Here is a 23515-nt window from a genome sequence, read left to right as displayed (position 1 = left end):
CATTTCTGCAAGATCTGTCGGATAGTAAACATTTGGTCCGTAGTTGCGCGAGCCCCCATGAAACCCGCTTGATAATTCCCTACGAAACCTTGTGCTATCGGTGACAGCCGGTGTAACAGGATCTGGGAGAGTACCTTGTAGGCGGCGTTTACCAGCGTAATACCACGATAGTTGCAGCAGTCTAGCCGATCACCCTTTTTGTAGATGGGACAAACCACTCCTTCCATCCATCCTCCGGTAGCTTTTCCTCCTCCCAAATCCTCGAAATAACCCAGTGTAGAGTCTTTGCTAGCGTTTCCCCGCCATGTTTATAAAGCTCTGCCGGTAGGCGGTCCTTCCCAGTGACTTTATTGGTCTTCAGCAGCCTGATTTCTCGTTTGACTTCTTGGAGATCAGGTGCTAGGACATCACTATCATCCATGGGCGCTCCTAGGTTAATTTCCGTTCCGCCTCCTTCTGCGACTTCGCCATTGAGGTGTTCATCGAAGAACTGCTTCCACCTGTCGACCACCTCGCGCTCGTTTGTAATTAGATTCCCTCCCTCGTCCCTACACATGTCAGGTTTCGGTGTGTAGCCCTTTCGAGTTTGGTTCACCTTCTCATAAAACTTGCGCGTGTCATTAGCTCGGAATAGTTGCTCTAATTCTTCACGATCTCTGTCCTCCTTTTGGCGCTTTTTCCTCCTCAGGATCGTGGTCAACTGGTTCCTAGCTCGTCGGTACTTGACCAGGTTCTCTCTAGTGGCAATACTTAGATAATTTTTCCAAGCGTTTTTTTTTCTCCTCCACCGCTTGTTGGCATTCCCCATCAAACCAATCATTTTGTGTACTCCGAGGCTCAATACCTAGTGCCGCGGTAGCGGCCTCTCCGATGGCCGAGCGTATTCTGCCCCAACCGTCTTCGAGGTTTGAAGCACCTAACTCATCGGAAGAAGGCAGTGCCTCATTCAGTACTCGCGCGTAGATCTCGGCAGCTTGTGGGTTATCTAGCTGCCTGATGTTCAGCCGAGGAGGGCGGCTTTGATGTGTTCGGTATACGGTGGACAGCTTTGAGCGCACATGTACTGCTACTAGGTAATGGTCAGAATCAATATCCGCACCCCGACGGGAGCGTACGTTCGTGATGTTAGAGAAGAACCGGCCCTCTATGAGAACGTGGTCAATTTGGTTCATTGTACGTTGGTCAGGTGATCTCCAGGTGGCTTTGTGGATATCCTTGCGCGGGAAAAAGGTACTTCGGATCACCAGGCCTCGGGAAGCTGCGAAGTTTATACATCGTTGGCCGTTATCGTTTGTGTCGGTGTGCAGGCTATGGGATCCTACCACCGATCTATACATTTCTTCCCTACCGACCTGGGCGTTCATATCCCCGATGACGATCTTGATGTCCCGTGACGAGCAGCTATCGTACGTTGCCTCCAGCCTCGCGTAGAACGCTTCTTTCTCATCGTCGGGTCTACCTTCGTGCGGGCAGTGCACGTTAATGATGCTATAATTGAAGAAACGGCCCTTTATCCTCAATACACACATTCTCTCGTTGATCGCCTTCCAATCTATCACGCGATCCTGCATTCCGCCCAGCACTACAAAGCCCGTTCCCAGTTCGTTGGTAGCGCCACCACTCTGGTAAAACTGGGCCTTTCCGCCACGGATCTTCCATACCTTCTCTCGTTTGCGACAGATTTCCTGCAGAGCTACGATGCCGAGTTTGCGGGGTTCCAGCTGTTCAATCAGCACCCGCTCGCAACCTGCGAAATTTAGCGATCTGCAGTTCCAAGTCCCGAGTCTCCATTCGTCGTCCTTATTCCGTCGCCTAGGTCGATGCCGAATATTCCGCTCCGAATATGCTTGAATGTTGTTAGTTAAGTTTAGTTTAGGTGTGTAGCCGTACTGGGGCAACACTACCGAGTCTCGCGATGGGGCTGCCATCTCATAGTGCCGAGACGCACTATACCTTCTTCCCGGTTAGTATACGACCTTAGTTTCCACCGGGGTTGGTTACCCGATCTCCGCTAAGGTTGCTCGTATTCCGGCTGGTACCACGAGGAGGTCGGGATCGGAGTTGCTGGATAAGAGGCTAACGACCACTATGGGGTCTATATTCCGCATTATCTAGCCGTTTACCAACCTCCTAGCTATGATATCAGTCATCTTTTAACCTTGTCTCAGCCCTCGCCGCGTATCGAAGGGTGTCCAATCCAATAGCTCTGATCAGTAGCGTCAGTTTATCTGGGAAGCCGTGTTCAACCAATAAGTGCAATTGCTGGTCTTGATCGACTGGTTCTTGTCATCCGTAGGCACGATGTGCTCCCAACATATCTGCTGGGTGGTAAAAATCTGGTCCGTAATTGCGCAAGCCTCCATAAAGCCCGCTTGGTAAATTACAAAGTAAACTTACAATGAAGAACGCAGTTATAATATCACAATTTACTATTTTTTGCTTCAATGCCCTGATGAGTAAAATTACTGACATTTACTGATAGTTATCAGTAACGTATTGAAATTACTGATAGTTATCAGTAACGATTTTTAATGATAGTTCCCATCCCTACGCTGTGAGGTAGAGAACTGATTGTATTGCAGGAGCATCAGTCAAGCGGATATCAAAACTCTTGAAATTCATACAGTGAACTATTTCATATAATGAGATGAATCAGGCTGGCCATTCCGAAGTAGGTTCCTGTGGGGTCATGGGTGGCCAGTCTAGGATTGGAGGTAAAACCTAGCAATATGGGTATCAAAGTTCTTGGAATTGGGTCGATACACATTTTTACATTTCGATGTACTTTGATTCGTTATTTCGAAAATGGTTTCTACGGGGGCACAGATGATACCGTAGGATTCAAGATAATGCTTAGCATTTTTGGAACAATTCACACGTAGAACCATCCGTTATACATTCGGAACCAGTTCCCAGAAATTATCAATCAGTACTAAACTGACCATATCAGACCAAACATCTAAAAGATCCGCTATACCAATTCTAATATTGGCTTAGGCGCTGGCAACTGGTCATCTGTAACCCTACAGTAACCCAATTCTGGAAGGGCCAATGCGTTCTAAAGTGACCAGTTTGTATCATTAGGTGAAAAAAGGGTCAACAATGTCAAGTTCAAAGCTAATAGTTTTGCAGAAAACTGATATTCTTTCAAAACAAGCGGCTTCCCACCTTTTACCGAACGTTGCTCCGGAAATACCGATTCCCGGGAACTGCTTGTCATTTGATGACCAAATGCTTTACCTAATCAAAACTAGATAAATGTACGAATCAAATGCCACTGGTTTAATCCAAATCGGTTCAAAATAGCCAAAGTTATTGACATAGCAAATCATGGATACCCGGGTACCCTTGTCGCCCTCCTACGTAATAAAAAATTCAAGTGTCTCTCATTGCTAATCCCCTTTATGGATATACACCAAATTACCTCAATTACTTAAGTTCAACGAGTTTTACGATGTCGCAAAATTTCAATGACGTATGTTTTAAATTGAATGAGTTATAACTATTTTAAAAATGAAAAGGTACCCGGGTACCCTGTCGCACACATAACGGTAAATTTATGATGAAATAAGGCGAATTGAATAGCATAAAATAAGAAACAAAAATATGAATAAAGTTTGAATTTGAGGCAATTTTACAATTCATAAAACGTAACGCTTCTTGCGTAACGCTCAATCGCTAAACGTAAAAAATAGGAAAAATATGTAAAAAGCAAAGCCTGGGTGCTAATTCCGTTATCGAAATTTGACCTTCTGTTTTTTCTATACGACAGACTTCGCAACCAGCTGTTAGAATACAGGACAGTGCGGGGTCAATGCTACGATCCGATTGACTCTAACAGCCTCTGCCAGCCGAGATTCGAACATACGACGACTGGCTTATTAGACCCGCGTCTTACCTCGAGGCCAACTGGGAGGTTGAAATTAGGTTGGAAAAATATGTATTCATCCATTATTATCTTTCCTCTCTGTTATCCTTATATAGCGTACTCTGTTGACGTTTCCAGATTGCTTTTTTGTGATTTTTCTTCTTCGGCGAGAACTAAAGCGCCAATCTGTTAATTACACTCCCATATGCGGCTTTGCAGGAATATCGCAACGTCTTTACCAGTTGATCTATAAACGGTAGTCTTGAGTCATCGGCCAATAACCTAACTTAAATTACCGAAATTCTTCACTTAGATATTTGATTTGCCTAGTAAAGTGGAATGTAGGAAAAGATTCTGTTTTCCATATTTCTTCTTTAAGCTCAATTTAGGGGGAATTTCCTGCATTTGACGTAGGACTACATCTCTTAGAAATAAAAAATGTGACCGTCTCAGAAAATGAACGATTTTGAATGCTAATATCGCTACCAATTATGAACGAATTTTGATGGTTTGAATACCAATCGATTCAAAATAAATGTAGCAATTATGTGGTTTTCATCACAATTTTTATTTTTGATCACCTCGATGGAATAAAACGGCGCACCTAAAAAACCTCGTTTTTCTCAGAAACTACACAACGTATTGGATCAAACTTTTTTTTGTTTTGTTGGTAGGAGCTTGGCAAAGACTTATAACTTTTGAGCTTTGCAAACGAAATACAGCCAGCGAAAAAAGAAAAAGAAGACAAAATTTTATATTTTTAGCTATCTTTTCGTCTTCTTTTCATTTTTCTCACTAAGACGGCTTAGTGGTGTAATTGGTTAAACAACACGCTCAACTAGAGATTGGGAGCTGTGAGTTCGACTCTCACCTTCGCTAAGTCTATATTTTTGGCCTAATATCAAAAATTTTCAGTTTGCCTGAATCTACATTTCTCGCATTAAGCATTTATTCTTCCCCAACATTATTTTGTTCATTTACATGGAAGAAACTATGACAATCCCAATTTAGGTCCATTCAAAAATTAGAAATAGGTCCACTCAAGATCATGTTGGGTCCACTCAAGATCAAAAAAAACTTTGGCAAAAAACGATATATTTAATAAAAGTTTCATCAATTCTACTTTTTTAAAGTACTGATAATGTAGAAATAGTAACATCGCCACATATTATTTATAAATGACGACTAAATTAAGCAGGAGTGTGAGAGGTGGTCCTAAAACTCACTAAATAGACCCACTCACTCGATCAACTACCCTACTTTTTATCATGAGACTGTGACAAAATTTTAGTAAACATTGTTATCTCTATGTGTCAAAAAATAATTTTTTTTAAAATCGAACTTTTTGAGATAAAATGAACTTTTTAATTTTATTTTCATATTTTTGAAACAAAAAATTTTTACGGTATACATATGCAAACAGCAATTTTAGTATCTACAGCTTTGTTCCAGACACCACTTTGATTGGACAAACCATTTTATCCAATAACAAATCAAAATCTATAAAAAGAACTTAGCATCAATACAAGGGATCATTCAATAATGACGTCCACTGCTTATGGGGGGGAGGGGGGTATCAATTTTGTGACAGGTTGTGACAGAGGGGGGAGGGGGTCTAGGCAAATGTGACATCCGCCGAAGAAAAAAGGCTACAAAAACTCATCGATTTATTTCGATTTTCGAATTTATCTTACTTCAGAAGATCGCAAGAGGACCCGACATCGTCGAAACGAATAAATAAAGCTGATTCTCTCCTGATCTTCTCTTCACTCAAAAAGCAACTTGTTTCATTTGTTGAACAGAATCTTTCAAGCAAGCTTCAATTGATGCTGGTAATTGTTTCAGCTGACGGCGCCGAAAGTCGGGCACGATTTACCTATGTTACACTAGATTAATTATACCATGCGTTACATTAAAGGGTATATGTAAATCATTTTCAGTTCATTTGCAATCAAAGTTTCTAGCCTTTTACCAAATATTTGATAGATAAGTACAAAATAAACTTTAAAAGCTACCGTCACGATGCCTCGCCGATGCAGATTGAAGCTGTTTTAAAGCGGAGCGGTGCTCTTCAATTGAAACCAAAACTTCATTTCTTCATTGATTTGTGGCGATTTGCAATTGAAAGTTGTTAGAGCCTTTGTTCACAGTTCATAAATCGTGTCCATAAAAATGTTTTTTACTAATAAAATTACATACAGCAATTCGGTAAAAAAAATCAGTAAAAGTCTACTCGCTGGGTGGAGAAAGTTAGCAAAACGTGGAATCTTTTTATAATTTCGTTAAAAAGATTACTTTGAGATCAGTTTATCCGGAAAAATCTGGAAATTAATTTTTTTTTTTTTTTTGAGACAATACGCGATTGTTATTTTCTATGGTTTTGCCTTTCTACTATATAAATATATAGTATAAAGGTATAGAAATCACTTGGAAAACCGGAAATGGAAAGAAGGTCCTGCGGGCCGAATGTCATATACCATTCGACTCAGTTTCGAAAACTGAGCATTTTCTGTGTGTGTGTGTGTGTGTATGTATGTGTGTGTATGTATGTGTGTGTGTGTGTGTGTGCGTGTGTATGTGTGTGTGGGTATGTAACGCTTTCAATCTCACTCACTTTTCTCGGAAATGGCTGGACCGATTTTAATGTTCTTAGTGTCAAATGAAAGGTCTAGGTGTCGCATAGGTTGCTATTGAATTTCATTTTGATCGGACTTTTAGTTCAAAAGTTATGTATAAAAATACGAAAAATATGGGACTTCATTATCTCACAGGTCCCTTAACCGATTTGAACAAAATTGATTGCATATGAAAGAGGAGTCTTGCAAACCCTTAACTTCCAAATTTCATGACGATTGGACTTGTAGTTTGAAAGTTACATAAAGAAATGTGAAAAAATAGTATTTAAAACATATTTTTGAAACATATAAACATTAACATTAATTCAATGAAAAACATCACACATTTTATTATTATTTGAAAATTACTGCTGAGATCTATCAAACGAAACCGAGTTATTTAAAATCGGACGGTTCATTCAAAAGTTATTTAAACTTTAACACTTGAGCACCGTATATTAAACCGTTAAAACGTGTGAAATCAAAACATATCAATCAAATGTTGATTGTATTCAATGTATGTATGTATGTATGTATGTATGTATGTATGTATGTATGTATGTATGTATGTATGAATGTATGTATGTATGTATGTATGAATGTATGTATGTATGTATGTATGTATGTATGTATGTATGTATGTATGTATGTATGTATGTATGTATGTATGTATGTGCATGTATGTATGTATGTATGTATGTATGTGCATGTATGTATGTATGTATGTATGTATGTATGTATGTATGTACGTGTGTATGTGATGACAATTTGCAATTTTCTAATTTGCATTGAAATTCAAGAAAAGTGAGAAACATTTCAATTGTCTGAAGTTTTTGAAGCCTCTTAGTGGAATACGAACTGTGAAATTAAAGAAAAGAAAAAAGCTTTTACCGACTAAATTCCACTATTTAATATTCATTCGCGACAGATACGTATACGCTTTGAAATAAGACACTGATGAAGCCTGCACGTCGTAGGCGAACTACGTATCTGTTGCAAATAAATATTAAATAGTGGGATTCAATCGAAAAGATTTTTCTTTCTTTGATTTCAGATTTCAATTGTCATTTTCTTCACTTGCTGTTACTCACAATTGTACAAGAAAAGCAAAAAGCGAAAAAAAGCAGTTAATTTAAGCATGTCGGTAAAGTGGTGTATAGGATTAAAAATACTAGTGAGTTGATTTTTCCAAATAAATTTATAAAAATTTCAAACAAATTTTGCGCATCAATAGATGTTCTTTTCAATCATTAGATATTAGAGCTTAGAAATGTTATTTGCAAAATAGGAAGTAAACGGTGCACGGTAGTAATTTTGTAAGATTTGTTTTCGTTAGTGACATTTTAAAGGACAGATGTCTTATGTCATGTATCATGTTTTAATAAATAAATCCAAAATGACAAGCGCTGGAAATCATGTCGATCATATTTTTCATTCTCAAGCATGTTTATGGCGCAGCTTTTGCACTATTTTTCGACTTCTTCTTGTTTTCCTAACCCTCTAACATTGTAAGAACGATGCGATCAGGCTAATGACTATCTTTTCATGAAAGTACATTCAAAAGAGGCTCAAGTTTTGATTTGTTTGCAAAAATAATTATCTGAAGGAGCACCAGCTAAGAAATTTCTCTTTTTCATATCTAATGCTCTAATCAGTTATTTTTTCTAATTCAGATATGTTGCAAAATTGAAGCCAAACAAACTAATAGTAAAATCTTCAGATTAATCATTTTGTTGTACATATCCTATTTCTTCAAAAGTGAAGTATAATAATAATTTTTCTGAATTCTTGTTTTTCAAAGATGCTAACTTTTGAACGCATGGTATTAATATCAAAATATCAAAACATCTGCTATGAACACATATTTCATATTGTCAATTCAAAACAAACCAGTGTAAGTTAGTTAGATACTGATGAAGGTCACACGTCGAGACCGAAATACGTATTTATCAATAAAACACAGTAGTAGAATTAACGGATATAAATAACTTTTTGTTTTTCTTCTTTTTTATCAATTCAAAACAAGTTTCGTATGTGGCTCTGAAGCCCGAAAGTTAAGGCCGTCTGTAGACCCGTTAGAGGATTAATTTATAATTTTCTATATTTATTCATTCAAGTCTGCAAAAATTATCTTTTGTGTTAACATTATTTTTCTGTTCAGATGTTTCTGAGAAATTAAATAATGATTATTGTGGCAGTAGAAAGGCTAGGTCACGCCGCTAGGTGGATTAATTCGGGTTTTTTAATCTTACACTACTTCTTAAAAGATTAAGCTATTTTTATAAAACACTTTTTACTTTTAACACGCTTTTTATTTCTATTTTAGGTTTGTGTGACGTTCAAAAGGGGAGGGGGAGGTTGAGTTTTGTGACACAATCGGACAGAGGGGGGAGGGGGGGGGTCTAAAAAGCAGAAATTTAGTGAACGTCATTTTTGAATCGTCCCCAAGTTTCTTGCAATTTCCCTTAACATTTTCCGATACAGCGCGCTAGTTCATTTTCATCCATTAAGGTAGCTTTTACAGCACAGTGAGATAATGTGCTGTTAATTATACAGAGTACACCATGTGATATACTTTCAAAAAATGCGGAAGAAATTACTAATTGATAAATGTTGTAGGGTAGCATAGGGCAAGATGCCCACCTTAAGCTCACTATCAATATATCCGAAGAAATCTACACCAAAGGGCTCAAAACCCTCGCTAGGTTATCTTTTGCATTCTTTTCTATAACCTGTATGTATATTGGGTGCTAAAAGTTATAACACATATCAAATATTTACGAGCAAAAATTTATTGATTTTTGGGAATTTTACCAACCTACGGGGCAAGATGACCATCCTTTCCAAAAGTTATTGAACCTTCATTGTATTTCACATAAAATCTAAATAATGAATATTATGGTTTCAAGCAGCCCTATATTAAACATTATTTGAATAATTTGGAGTGTTTATAAACTATAACTATAGTTAACCATAAAAAAGTTGTTCATTGAATGTATGTATTCCTCTGTGGTCATTATTAGACAGAAATGTTAAACAATGTATTTTTATCGAAAACGAATAAATATGCATGTTTATTCCGTTACAAATATTTTATGCAGCGATTGTTGCTGATTTAAGTTTATGGTTATGCAATTCAGAGTGGCAATCTTGGTCTAGAAAGCGGTGCACCTTTGAGCCCACAAGTAGATATATTTTTTAAAAGCAATTTGTGGTAAATACCTACATTATCTGCATAATTGCTGCAATATGAACATCTGATTCATCACTAACATCAATGACACGATAACTCATTCGTTAAATGAAAATTTTTTTAAAATCATGATTAAAACCTTATTTTATGGCTGCGTAATCTTATAATAAATGCACTATTTTTAATCATCGATCTACTTTTTATGTTATCGAAGAGTTCAATGATTTTATTTTTGTAATTGTTTGAATTATTGTTAGATGTAGTGTTTATTTACGTGTACGGTTACTAATTATATACCTTTATAGCGTATATAACGATTTTTGGAAGGGTGGGCATCTTGCCCCTTCCTACCCTATATATGTATGTATTGGGGTAGCCGCCACCATCTCACGGGTTTCCTACTGTATGCAAGTAGAATTACTGCAGAAACGAATTTATCTAGCTTTCATGCCATTGCTGTTCTTGCAGGACTATGCCTTTGTATGGAACACGACACACTTAATATATTTACAATATTTATCTCGATAACTGCATTTTATGAATCATTTCTTGAAGAAAAGTTCATTGTGCCTGGAAAACGTGTTTTATAAGGTTTAGTGAATTCGGTACGCGTGTTTTGAACACACGATTGAAAATCACAATATTGTGCAAAGTAAGCTGTAAGAAGCTTTACAATGCTGGTACTCGTCTAAAAGATGGCCTGACCATAATAGTGGCTCGACACTAACGGCTTTACCCTAGTGAATTTGGAATCCATTATCTCAACATCGCGCTTAGCTATTCGGCCACGTGGCGCTAGTCCTCAACTAGAAATGGCCATAGCTATATTTGACGCTTTTTCTCAGTTGCTTTCCCCATTTTATACCCAATTACTAATTAATAAATGTTCGCCCAAAAGTAGTATAAATAAGTTATATTGACAATAAATGATATGTATGATAATTTATTCAAATCAGACTTTTGCACTTAAGTTTTTTTAAAATTATTTTGTTAAATGACTTATTGGAAAAAAATCTAATCAGAAAATTTTTCAGCTCTTCGCATAACATTTTGAACAGACGCATCATATTACAAGCGCATTCCAGTGGAGTACAGGTTTCGTTATTCCCAGATATACAAGATGCTTTCTTAGCATTTAGAGAATACACTACAATCAATGATGGTCAATGGCACCACGTTGCTATTGTTTGGGATGGTAAAACTGGACAGTTACAATTAATTACAGAAGGTTTAATCGCAGGCCGTACAGAATATGGCACAGGACGCCTATTTCCAACATAGTAAGTAACTTTCAGGATATATAATCATTTATTTAACGCTTAATTTCAACTACTTTTTCTAGTGCGTGGGTCGTGTTAGGTCGACCAGCGGTCTTATCTAACAATACTGACACTGACAAATATAACGACGCTGGATTTCAAGGTAGAATTACCAAAGCTCAAATGTGGAGCAGAGCGCTGGATGTAACATCTGAGATTCAAAAGCAAGTTAGAGATTGTAGGAGTGAACCTGTTTTGTATCGAAATTTAATTCTCAACTGGGCAGGATATGAAGACAGTACCGGAGGTATCGAGCGTTCAGTACCATCTACCTGCGGGAAAAAAAAATGTAAGCCCGGTTACACAGGTTCTCAATGTAACCAGTTAGAAAACGACAGAGAGCCACCAAAAGTTCAATACTGCCCGGAAGATTTATGGATCATAGCTAAAAATGGATCATCAATTGTTAATTGGGATGAACCACATTTTAACGATAATGTTAGAGTAACAAAAATTATTGAACGGAACGGGAGACGTCCTGGACAAAGCTTTTTATGGGGAAGCTATGAGATTACCTATATTGCTTATGATGCTACTGGAAATACCGCTAGTTGCAGCTTCGCAATTACTTTATCGGCAAATTTCTGCCCACCATTGTCTGATCCGATTGGAGGGACACAGCACTGTAAGGATTGGGGCTCTGGTGGTCACTTTAAAGTATGTTCAATTTCATGCAATCCGGGCATGAAATTCTCGGAAACTGTTCCAGAATTCTACACATGCGGCGTCGAAGGATTTTGGAGACCAACTAAAGATCCAACAAGGCCGCTTGTTTACCCGTCCTGTTCCCCAGCTAGACCAGCGCAAAGAATTATGAAAATAAAGATGCTCTTCCCGTCCGACGTATTATGTAATGAAGCAGGACAAGGTGTTTTAAGACAAAAAGTTAAGAACGCAATCAACTCGTTGAACAGAGATTGGAATTTCTGCAGTTTCTCTAACGAAGGATCTCGTGAATGCAAAGAGTTAACTGTTGATGTGAAATGTGACCACCACTATCATACTAATGACATAGTGAAGCGACAGATTTCAAAGCACGATTTAAGCAGTTATGCTATAAATGTGGAAATCCCAATTAAAAGGTAATTTAAAATTTTTGTTACAATTAATATTACCATCATAATTCTTAGTGATAACATAATTTCTTATCATTGCAATTATTACCGGAGTTACTCACTTCCCAGCAGTATTACTGGCATCTTTACCTTACCTTGGGATAACCAATTTTCCAAAAGGTTTTCTTCAGTTTTTAATCATTTGCTTCACTAGGATTAGTTATGGAAGTGCAGGAACCTTCGCACTATGTTGCAGGTTCCAAGTATCATCACTTTCTAGATTTCTGTAATTGGCTGCGCAGCATTGTATATGCATAATTATTGAGAAATACTGATGTTTGAAATCTAAATCTAGGACCAATTTGCTATATTGACAGGCGTAGTCGATCCTATAGCGCTATAGTACAGGCGTAATCCTATAGTGATCATATAGCCCATGAATCTATCTACCTATATATGGGTCATTCCATGTCAAGTGACCGAGAAAAAGTATAAACTTGTAATCGACCTTCTCGGATTTGAACCAAATTTTGTCAGTTTGTTCGTTTCAGGTCAGCATGAAAAAATCCTAAGTTCGGTGCCCTTTTTCTAAAACTCACGCTCAGACATCATTTTGGAGCAAACCTAGTTTCCGAGATACGATTTTTCAAACATAGTATCTAATAAAATAAATACGTCCTTTTGATTCTTGACCCTAAATAGTGCCAAATTGTTTGGAAAGTGCATATTTCCTATTATTAAAAACGCAAGTAACGTTTAGAATAAATAGTTCAAGTTTTGTCACTCACCTCTTTCACATAAAACTGCTAAAATTTGAAAATTACAGAAATGTGTTCTGTTCCCCCTTCATATAATCGTAAATATCTCAGCAAGATTTGAACATACGTCCATACTATCTTCGACAAAGCTGTTCATCATAGAATTTTCATCCATACAGTATAGCTACGTTGCTCTGAGACATTGTTCGATACCCTGTTTTGACATTTATTTCAAAAGAATTTCGACAATTTTAAATTTTTGCCGAATTCAATAAATTTTTGTAACCAAATATGATTCCAGACATGCCACCATAATTTTTTTTATGAATGCATCAGATTTCAATGATTGTGAAAAAAATAGTTAAGTACCTTGTTTCACATACTTTAACATTTCTAAAATTATTTTTTTGAATTTACTCCTGAAAAATGCCATTTTTTTTATAAAACATAATGTGCGACCCCTAGAACGCGGCAACCAATGTTGACGACATATAAAAGTTTTGTTGTGACACCCTAAGCTATCATTTGAGGGGTGAGCCCGCGGGTTTTCTGACATAGTGCTATTTTGGGACACTCTACTGTATATAATTAGCTATACATTATTGCCTTGTCCATGAATCGCACTTTTGCCCCGTCCGTGAATCGCACTTTTACCCCGCCAAACGCTTGACGGGATTACATTAAATTACGGAAGAGCGAAATATATTTTGTAAATTCTTTTCACCGTATTTTCAAAACAGATATATGAGTGATGTAAAACGCTTCTACTAATTTTCAACAAGTAATCTACCTATGGATGCATAGTCGACGTAACGACCAGCGCCATGATTGTTGAGAAAACGCATTTTTATCGTGAAACACGTTTAAAGCCATATAATCTTTGCTATAAACTTTTTCAATCGAATAATCTGTCAATTTAGTAGAGTTTATTAATCAAAACAGGACTGATGGGGTTTTATGATTCATTCCTCATTTATTGTGTTTAAAAAATGCGAACGCCAGTTTTTGCGAATAAACAGAATGTTTTTTTGAACGATTATTCACATAACTTGGCATAAAGCTACAAAAATAAATAGGTTACTATGCTGATTGATTATACGAGGAATTACGTCTACCATTAGCATTACGTGAAACCAATAGCAGAGTAGCTCAATTTTCCTAAATTTCTCGAATATTTTCGAACGAACATATGTTGTTTGAGTATTGGGCATGTGAACAACATAGTTAACAGTGCGGGGGGCTGCCCCCCTCCCTGCAGTGGCCTGTGTTTCCGACAGCGGGTCACCGGCGAACACTCGCCGTTGCCTACGGCCGGCTCGCCCTGATTCATCTAGGAAACGTTGAATGTATGGATTATGGCAAACGTACATTATGGCTCCCGTCCATTATAGCAAACATACATTATGGCATCTGTCTGTATGGCTCCCGTCCATTATGGCAAACATACATTATGGCATTCGTCTATGTGGCATTCGTACGTATGGCAACCGTTCGTATGACTATCATATTTATGGTTCTCGTCCGGTCACCGGGTGGGACTAATAGGTAGGGGAGACGATAACTCCGAAACGCCTTGACCATTATTCATCAAACTTTCATACATATTCCTTAATATAAGGGAATCAGAACTGAAGGGGTTGACAAAAGAGTGGGGGGAGTGACAGGGGGAAGACTCCGAAATGTTTGGACGGTTCTTCCTTAAGTGACAGTGGGACAAAAGAAGAACCTGATGACAGAAGCACAGGAAGGGGGAAGTAACGCCCACATGACTGTAACAATTTATCCGTACAACAGAAAAAATCAAAATACGAAACACTAAACGGCCATGCTCGCAGCTGTAGCTTTGTCAAGTGTAATTATGCACTGAATCAAAGTGACCCGTATAAAAAGTGTTCGACCATTAGTGCTAAGTGTTGCTGGCCTACTCTATTTGAGTCACAGGGGCAATTATGTAAACAGTGTGGAGTTGATCTGATAACACCATGTTTTTCCCATGGTCAACTTTATGTGGCATGTTCCAGAGTGGGCTCGGTTAATAATTTGTGCATACTTGTGTAGCTGTATGTAGCTTCAACTAAATTAAACTCCATTACAATCCCTTGTTTGATGCTTTATTAATGTTAGCTTCAACTACATTAACACTCTAACTAAATTCCCTAACGAACTACCCTTATTATACTTAACGTGGACTTCCTATATCACTCTAAACTCTATACTAAAAAAACTAATTTCTTTTATCTTCCATAACATGAATCTCTCTGGCTTAAAACACTAATAAACTCGAATATAACTTAACTTTTCAACTCTACATTTTCCACACGAACAGAACTCCCCCCAAATCTGAATTTTTCCTCGCGAACATAACTTAACTTTTTAACTCTACATTTTTCAACACGGAAATGGAACCCCCCCTCGCGGCGTTGAAGCCGGTATTTATATTAGCTCTTAATTGTTCTTAGTAAGAAGTACTAGAACAGCTGCTGAGAAAAAAGAGAGTAGAGCGAGACTTTACGTTAAGTCTATGAGAGTTTCAGGTGGCGCGCGAAACCTCTCACACATATACTACGATAACTCACATCGCATGATTCGACGTACAATATTTGTTATGGTCCATGCGCAAACGTTTTCGCTTGCCCTTGAAACCCCAAGAAAAAAAACTTTGCGACAAAACCGCACCGAGAGGTAAAACTTTCGCTGTCGCGGAAGCTTCGGTCAATGTTAACCGTCAATGTTACCCGTACGGGCGCGCTTCTTGGCACTGACGGTACACTTGCTCCTGGTGGTTAAACTAAAAACATTGTTTACAAACAAGTTTTGTCTTGAAGTATGATGAAAGGAATGGCAGGTTTTTTATATCCATGGAAGAAACACTGTAGCACCTTCTACTTTTTTTAAAAAGTACAAAACTATTCATTACCTATGGGTAGGGTGGCCATTGTTAGCAGAAGGTGCAAATAGGATAAATGTCTTTGTTTCTCTTTCTTTATAGGGTTTTATAGGGATTTCCGTAAAGAAAACAGATGTGTAAGTGGCCGGGTAGACAAAAGAGGGGGTGCTGACAAATGGGGAGGAACATCCAAAAGAGGAACAAGCGTTATATTTTTGCATTATAAGCATTTCGGTTACAATAACTGATATACAAGTGGCTGTGAGACAAAGGCGCCCCAAGTAAGATCGGGCACTCAGCTGTTAGGTCAAAAAATAAGCATTATTTTTCATATGCTACCGAATCATTGATTAAAGTAAATTAAATCGAAATTATATATTGTGCTCTCCAGCAATTTTACGAGTTCTACGCAAATTCATACTTAAACATTAATTAAGGTACCCCGGGGCAAGTAGGACCTAAAAAGTGCATAGTTAGGGTTTATCTAACTGTGTAATCTGTACCTATGATTATTTCAAATTTCTTTCAGCACAGAAACTCTTCAGTGGTATCACTCCGAAGGTTTAATAACGAAAAAGCGATTTGAATTTGCATTAAACGAATCTGGAGGACAATTTTCAAAATCATGACGATAGGTCCCACTTGCCTCATTTACCAGGGAAAGTGAGACCTATATTCAAATTTGATTAAAAAGCATAAAAAACAGTAAATTGTGTATGTTAATACAAGCAACTTTAAAGCATGGCAAGAAGCAATCAAAGACAATGTTTCTATAAATGATTCATCCAAAAATGCCGTAACAAAATTCACAACGGGCGACTTTATCTATACCTATAAAAATGAATTTATGTCTGTATGTTCCTTATAGAATCGTCAACCAACTACTGAACCGATCGGCGTGAAAATTTGGATGTAGGGGTTTTCGGGGTACCCCTCTCCGCACCAGTAGGGGGGGCTTCAATACAAATGAAATTGAACCAAATTTGGCATGAGGTTTTCGGATGCAAAAATATTGTCTATGGTGAATTAGGACCCCTACCTCCTATAGGAGGGGGAGGGGGGGGGGGTGCTCCTATACAAATGAAATACAAATTTCCTCATAACTCGAAAAGTAATCAAGCAAATGGAAGTATATTTGGTATGTGAGGGTTTTAGGAAGCAGAAATTTTTACTATGGTGAATAAGGATTCCTCTCTCTTTAGAAGGGGGGGCTCCCATACAAATGAAATACAAATTTCCTCATAACTCGAGAAGTAAATTTGGTATGTGGGGTTTTTAGGAAGCAGTAATTTTCTCTATGGTGAATAAGAACCCCTACTACTTTTAGTAGGGGGGGACTCCCATATAAATGAAATACAAATTTCCTCATAACTCGAGAACTAATCAAGCAAATGGAACCTAATTTGGTATATGGGGATTTTAGGAGGCAGGATTTTTTTCTATGGTGTACTGAGACCCCTCCCCTTTGGGAGCCCCCCCCCTCCTATACAAATGAAATACAAATTTCTTCATAACTCGAGAAGTAAATTTGGTATGTGGGGTTTTTAGGAAGCAGTAATTTTCTCTATGGTGAATTAGAACCCCTACTCCTTTTAGTAGGGGAAGCTCCCATACAAGTGAAATACAAATTTCTTCATATCTCGAGAACTAATAAAGCAAATGAGACCAAATTTGGCATGTGGGGGGTTTTAGAGGCAGGAACTTTTTTTATTATTATTATTATTATTATTTATTATTTATTTATTTATTCATCTGGCCATACAGGCCTTCATGAATTGGATTGGATGGGGAAAAGCCTCCTTGAGATGATCATACATCGATCGCTCTCAAGCAGGCGTAAAAACCCTATCATCAAATATCAATACATAGTATACGTTTACAGGGCTTACAATACATTTTGGATCACACACAATTTAACTTACGACTACTTTAAACAATTAATAGAAATCTTACGTACTAGGGTAATCTCTTTAAATTAATTTTAAACACATCAATGGACATAGAAAAGTCAAAATGCACGTAGTATTTATTGAACACGTCACACATTGCCCTTATAGGCTCGTTTTTGCCGTAATCAGTGCGCTGATATTGCAGTCTTAAGAAATCCCATGACCTAAAGTTTCTGGATGGAGTGTTGTTGTCGGTTTTGGAAAGGATAAGAGGAGAGTAAATTTCGCCTATAAGCAGCTTTGCCACAAAAACTGCTCTACATATATCTCTTCTTTTAGCCAAGGTATTCATGGCAAGCAGGCGGCAGCGCTCAACGTATGGAGGTAATTCCAGAGGGTTTCTCCAGGGTAGATTTCTTAACGCGTAGCGCAGGAACTTTGCTTGAATAGCTTCGATCTTGTTTGACCAAACAGCTGTGTATGGGCTCCAAATGGCAGCTGAGGCTTCTAATACGGGACGAACAAGGGAATATTATAATGCTCGTAAACAGTACGGATCAGTGAATTCTTTAGCAAGTCTAATAATAAACCCCAAATTTCTATTCGCCTTTGAAACGACACGGGAATAGTGATTTCTGAAGGACATTTGATCATCCAGAAGGACACCTAGATCTTTGACTACCGTTAATCTACTGACTGGTTCTCCAGATGTGGAATAATTCCAGTGAATCGGGTTCTTTTTGCGTGAGCACTTGGACACACTTAGGGTAAGCAAATTTCGAGCACACGCTAAAGTCGTCCAGATGTCGCTGAAGTTCGATGCAATCAGTTGTCGAGCGTACAACAAGGTAAAGCTTTAGGTCGTCAGCATAAATTAAATATCGACCTGATGGAATTATCTTACAGACGTCGTTAAAAAATAATAAAAAAAAGAAAAATCCCAGATTACTTCCTTGTGGTACGCCCGACAAGTTTGTGAAGCATTGTGATTCGTGACCGCCTATTTTAACAGATAAGGTGCGGCCAATTAGATATGATTTCAACCATTCAATTATGTTGGAAGAAGCTCCAAAGCGCTCGAGTTTCGCCAATAGGATGAGGTGGTCTACGCGATCAAATGCTGCTTTTATATCCGTATACACGGCATCTACTTGAGCTCCGCTTTCCATAGTTTTAATTCAATGCGAAGTAAACTGTGCTAAATTTGTCGTAGTTGATCTGCCTGGAAAAAATCCATGTTGGTCTGTTGAGATGTATGCTTTAGCTTCTCGGAATAGCACTCCACCAATTAGAATTTCAAACAGCTTTGAGCCAACACAAAGAGACGTAATTCCTCGATAGTTTGTTATGTTTTGTTTATCGCCTTTTTTAAAAATTGGAAGCACCTCGATAGTTTGTTATGTTTTGTTTATCGCCTTTTTTAAAAATTGGAAGCATAATCGATTTTTTCCAGCGCGTTGGGAATATCGCCTGCGCCAGTGACTGATTAAAAAGTATTTTCAACGGAGCACTTAGGACGTTCGCACAGTTTATTAACACTATCGACGGGATTCCATCAGTCCCTGCTGATGTTGAAGACTTCAGCGTAGCAAAGATGTCTTCGTCTGAGAAGCGGATGCTTCTAAGGTTTAGCACATTGTCCGGAACGTCACGGCTAGCATTTTGGACCTGAGTCGGATTAGCTGAAGCAGTTGCAAACACACTCGAAAAGTGTTTAGCAAAGAGATTGCAAGTATCACTCGGCTTGAGACCCCTCACCACTGTGTAGGGGGATAAGGATTCTCATACAAATAACAGAAATTTTTGCGTAACTCAAAAACTAATCAAACTCCAGAAATTTAAGACTTACATAAAACATTAGTCGATAACAAAACCACCAAAAACTATCGATAGATAGATAGATAGATAGATAGATAGATAGATAGATAGATAGATAGATAGATAGATAGATAGATAGATAGATAGATAGATAGATAGATAGATAGATAGATAGATAGATAGATAGATAGATAGATAGATAGATAGATAGATAGATAGATAGATAGATAGATAGATAGATAGATAGATAGATAGATAGATAGATAGATAGATAGATAGATAGATAGATAGATAGATAGATAGATAGATAGATAGATAGATAGATAGATAGATAGATAGATAGATAGATAGATAGATAGATAGATAGATAGATAGATAGATAGATAGATAGATAGATAGATAGATAGATAGATAGATAGATAGATAGATAGATAGATAGATAGATAGATAGATAGATAGATAGATAGATAGATAGATAGATAGATAGATAGATAGATAGATAGATAGATAGATAGATAGATAGATAGATAGATAGATAGATAGATAGATAGATAGATAGATAGATAGATAGATAGATAGATAGATAGATAGATAGATAGATAGATAGATAGATAGATAGATAGATAGATAGATAGATAGATAGATAGATAGATAGATAGATAGATAGATAGATAGATAGATAGATAGATAGATAGATAGATAGATAGATAGATAGATAGATAGATAGATAGATAGATAGATAGATAGATAGATAGATAGATAGATAGATAGATAGATAGATAGATAGATAGATAGATAGATAGATAGATAGATAGATAGATAGATAGATAGATAGATAGATAGATAGATAGATAGATAGATAGATAGATAGATAGATAGATAGATAGATAGATAGATAGATAGATAGATAGATAGATAGATAGATAGATAGATAGATAGATAGATAGATAGATAGATAGATAGATAGATAGATAGATAGATAGATAGATAGATAGATAGATAGATAGATAGATAGATAGATAGATAGATAGATAGATAGATAGATAGATAGATAGATAGATAGATAGATAGATAGATAGATAGATAGATAGATAGATAGATAGATAGATAGATAGATAGATAGATAGATAGATAGATAGATAGATAGATAGATAGATAGATAGATAGATAGATAGATAGATAGATAGATAGATAGATAGATAGATAGATAGATAGATAGATAGATAGATAGATAGATAGATAGATAGATAGATAGATAGATAGATAGATAGATAGATAGATAGATAGATAGATAGATAGATAGATAGATAGATAGATAGATAGATAGATAGATAGATAGATAGATAGATAGATAGATAGATAGATAGATAGATAGATAGATAGATAGATAGATAGATAGATAGATAGATAGATAGATAGATAGATAGATAGATAGATAGATAGATAGATAGATAGATAGATAGATAGATAGATAGATAGATAGATAGATAGATAGATAGATAGATAGATAGATAGATAGATAGATAGATAGATAGATAGATAGATAGATAGATAGATAGATAGATAGATAGATAGATAGATAGATAGATAGATAGATAGATAGATAGATAGATAGATAGATAGATAGATAGATAGATAGATAGATAGATAGATAGATAGATAGATAGATAGATAGATAGATAGATAGATAGATAGATAGATAGATAGATAGATAGATAGATAGATAGATAGATAGATAGATAGATAGATAGATAGATAGATAGATAGATAGATAGATAGATAGATAGATAGATAGATAGATAGATAGATAGATAGATAGATAGATAGATAGATAGATAGATAGATAGATAGATAGATAGATAGATAGATAGATAGATAGATAGATAGATAGATAGATAGATAGATAGATAGATAGATAGATAGATAGATAGATAGATAGATAGATAGATAGATAGATAGATAGATAGATAGATAGATAGATAGATAGATAGATAGATAGATAGATAGATAGATAGATAGATAGATAGATAGATAGATAGATAGATAGATAGATAGATAGATAGATAGATAGATAGATAGATAGATAGATAGATATGAAAACCTAGCAGTTCCATGAATCCTGCCCAAATCAGTTCGCTAGTCATATAGGAATAGCCGATACTTCGTCGCTTGGCTCCGTCTATCGAACGATGGTCCAGCCGTAAGATGTAGTCCACTAGCGAAGGTTTTCGGTCCGTACGCAGGAACCGAAAAAACTACAAGGTATACAGCCCTACGGGTTGTACGAATGGGTGACGTAGGACAATATCAGATCATTAGATCAAAGACTAATGTAAACTGCATTTCTGGCATATGCATGTTTATAAGAATCTATGAGTCCCATTGTTTAGGTGAATGTTTAAAAGAGAGCGAAATATTCAGATTCAATTCTTCATTGAATTGGTGGCTATGAAAATACATGGACGGGGGTTCATAAGTACAACGCCTGCAACCATTGAGGCATAGAAGATTTCTTTTTAAAACCACTTGTTTGCATCATAAAGGTTGAAATAGTAATGAATGACCAGCCCACAGATTATTGCATTAAATATAATTATGCGTAGCTTGACATGTTTCAATAATCTTACTTTTACTCGCTTGTGACCTTTAAAAGGGCCATTGGTTACAAATAACATTAAAGCCAACGCACGTTCATCGCAATTATGACGTGCCATTCGAATGTTCTTCTCTTTTGATATGAATGGCAACAGGTACGTAAGTTAACGGCGTCGATTCACTGTATTTTGCTCCGAGAAGATTTTACTAGTTTGCTTTCACAGATTACCGCTTGTTACATAGCAGAAAATATGACACATTCGCAAAAATTTCTGTTTTATTTGTATGAAAGTCCTTATTTGGTATGTATGAGAGTTCTGAATTTGGAATGGGGTAGAGCAGACACCGCCAACTTTCACTATTGAGCTCTGATCCGTGAGCTAAGACACTATCCATTATGTTATCCATTCATAAACTAATCTCAAGTTTTTAGTCTTGACCTTGAAATGCGGTCATACATATATATTAATATTTTTCGAAACGATGGTTCTACAATTAATGAAGGGACGGTAGGAGAAAAAAAAGAAAATTTTGGTGAAGGAGGGGAAGAGCGGAAAGGAAAGGAGGGAGGGAATATTGCTAGCTACGCTTGACAAGTAGTCATTTTGACTCCTACCTTTTGTCCAATGCTGGAAGGTGCATGAGTCGAACCAAGCTATAATCTGAGATTATAACCGGATTCGAACCCACAACACCCTCCAGAGCATGTGGTTCGCTGGTACTTGTACCTTTGAACCATAGAGGCGCTGGACAAAAGGAGACTGCAGAATCCACTTATCAAAATAGCGACGCGTTTGGTTGGGTTATAGACACAAATCGTGCCTCTTTCCTACATCTATTGCAGATCTAACTGGTTTTTTTACTGGCAGGACGACGACACTATGCCGGCTCTTACGACTTGCAAGGTACTGCACGTGACGTTGTTCGTCTGTCAGCGTGTGTTAGCCGCGATTCTCGGCGCGGGTTTTCGAGGGAAGGCCCCGTTCCTATGAAATAGACTAATCTCAAGTTTTTAGTCTTGACCTTGAAATGCGGCCATATATATATATATATATATATATATATCTATATATATATATATATATATATATATATATATATATATATATATATATATATATATATATATATATATATATATATATGTTAATATTTTTTGAAACGATGGTTCTACAATTGTCCCTCTCCTCTCGGATGACCTTTGTCACAATCTTGAGTTTTGCAAGTTTCTGGGGAGTTCGTGAGTGTTTTAATATACGAATTTTCCTCACAGTAAAGTAGAAAACAACTCCCCCCATTGCATAGCCTGATAAAATAAAGCGGATAGCATTTAAATATTCGCCATCATTACAAACCATTTTGCGGAACACCAATTCTCGGTTGACCATAGCGCGGAATATAGAGTTACGCAGAATACCATTTCGCGAGAAACCTTATGCGGGATGTACTATTTCGCGGAAAATCTTTTCGTAGAAAGTACCATTTCGCAGGGATGACCCAACTGAAGGAAAGTAATAG

At 36.9% G+C, this 23515-nt stretch overlaps 1 protein-coding gene across 3 annotated transcripts in view; it reads left to right on the top strand.

Annotated features, from left to right (window-relative positions):
- Nucleotides 1–23515, top strand: part of LOC128744253 (sushi, von Willebrand factor type A, EGF and pentraxin domain-containing protein 1) — a 119046-nt gene that overhangs the window by 60907 nt on the left and 34624 nt on the right. For all 3 annotated transcript variants that reach the window (XM_053841110.1, XM_053841109.1, XM_053841111.1), the window contains exons 14-15: nt 10711–10956; nt 11019–12077. In XM_053841110.1, coding sequence (XP_053697085.1) covers nt 10711–10956; nt 11019–12077 — 1305 coding nt within the window. The remainder of the gene's footprint in view (nt 1–10710; nt 10957–11018; nt 12078–23515) is intronic.

The sequence above is a fragment of the Sabethes cyaneus genome, chromosome 3 (genome assembly GCF_943734655.1).
Source record: "Sabethes cyaneus chromosome 3, idSabCyanKW18_F2, whole genome shotgun sequence".
Lineage (NCBI taxonomy): Eukaryota > Metazoa > Arthropoda > Insecta > Diptera > Culicidae > Sabethes > Sabethes cyaneus.
Note: the sequence above shows the minus strand (reverse complement) of the source record. Positions and strands in the feature narration are given on the sequence as shown.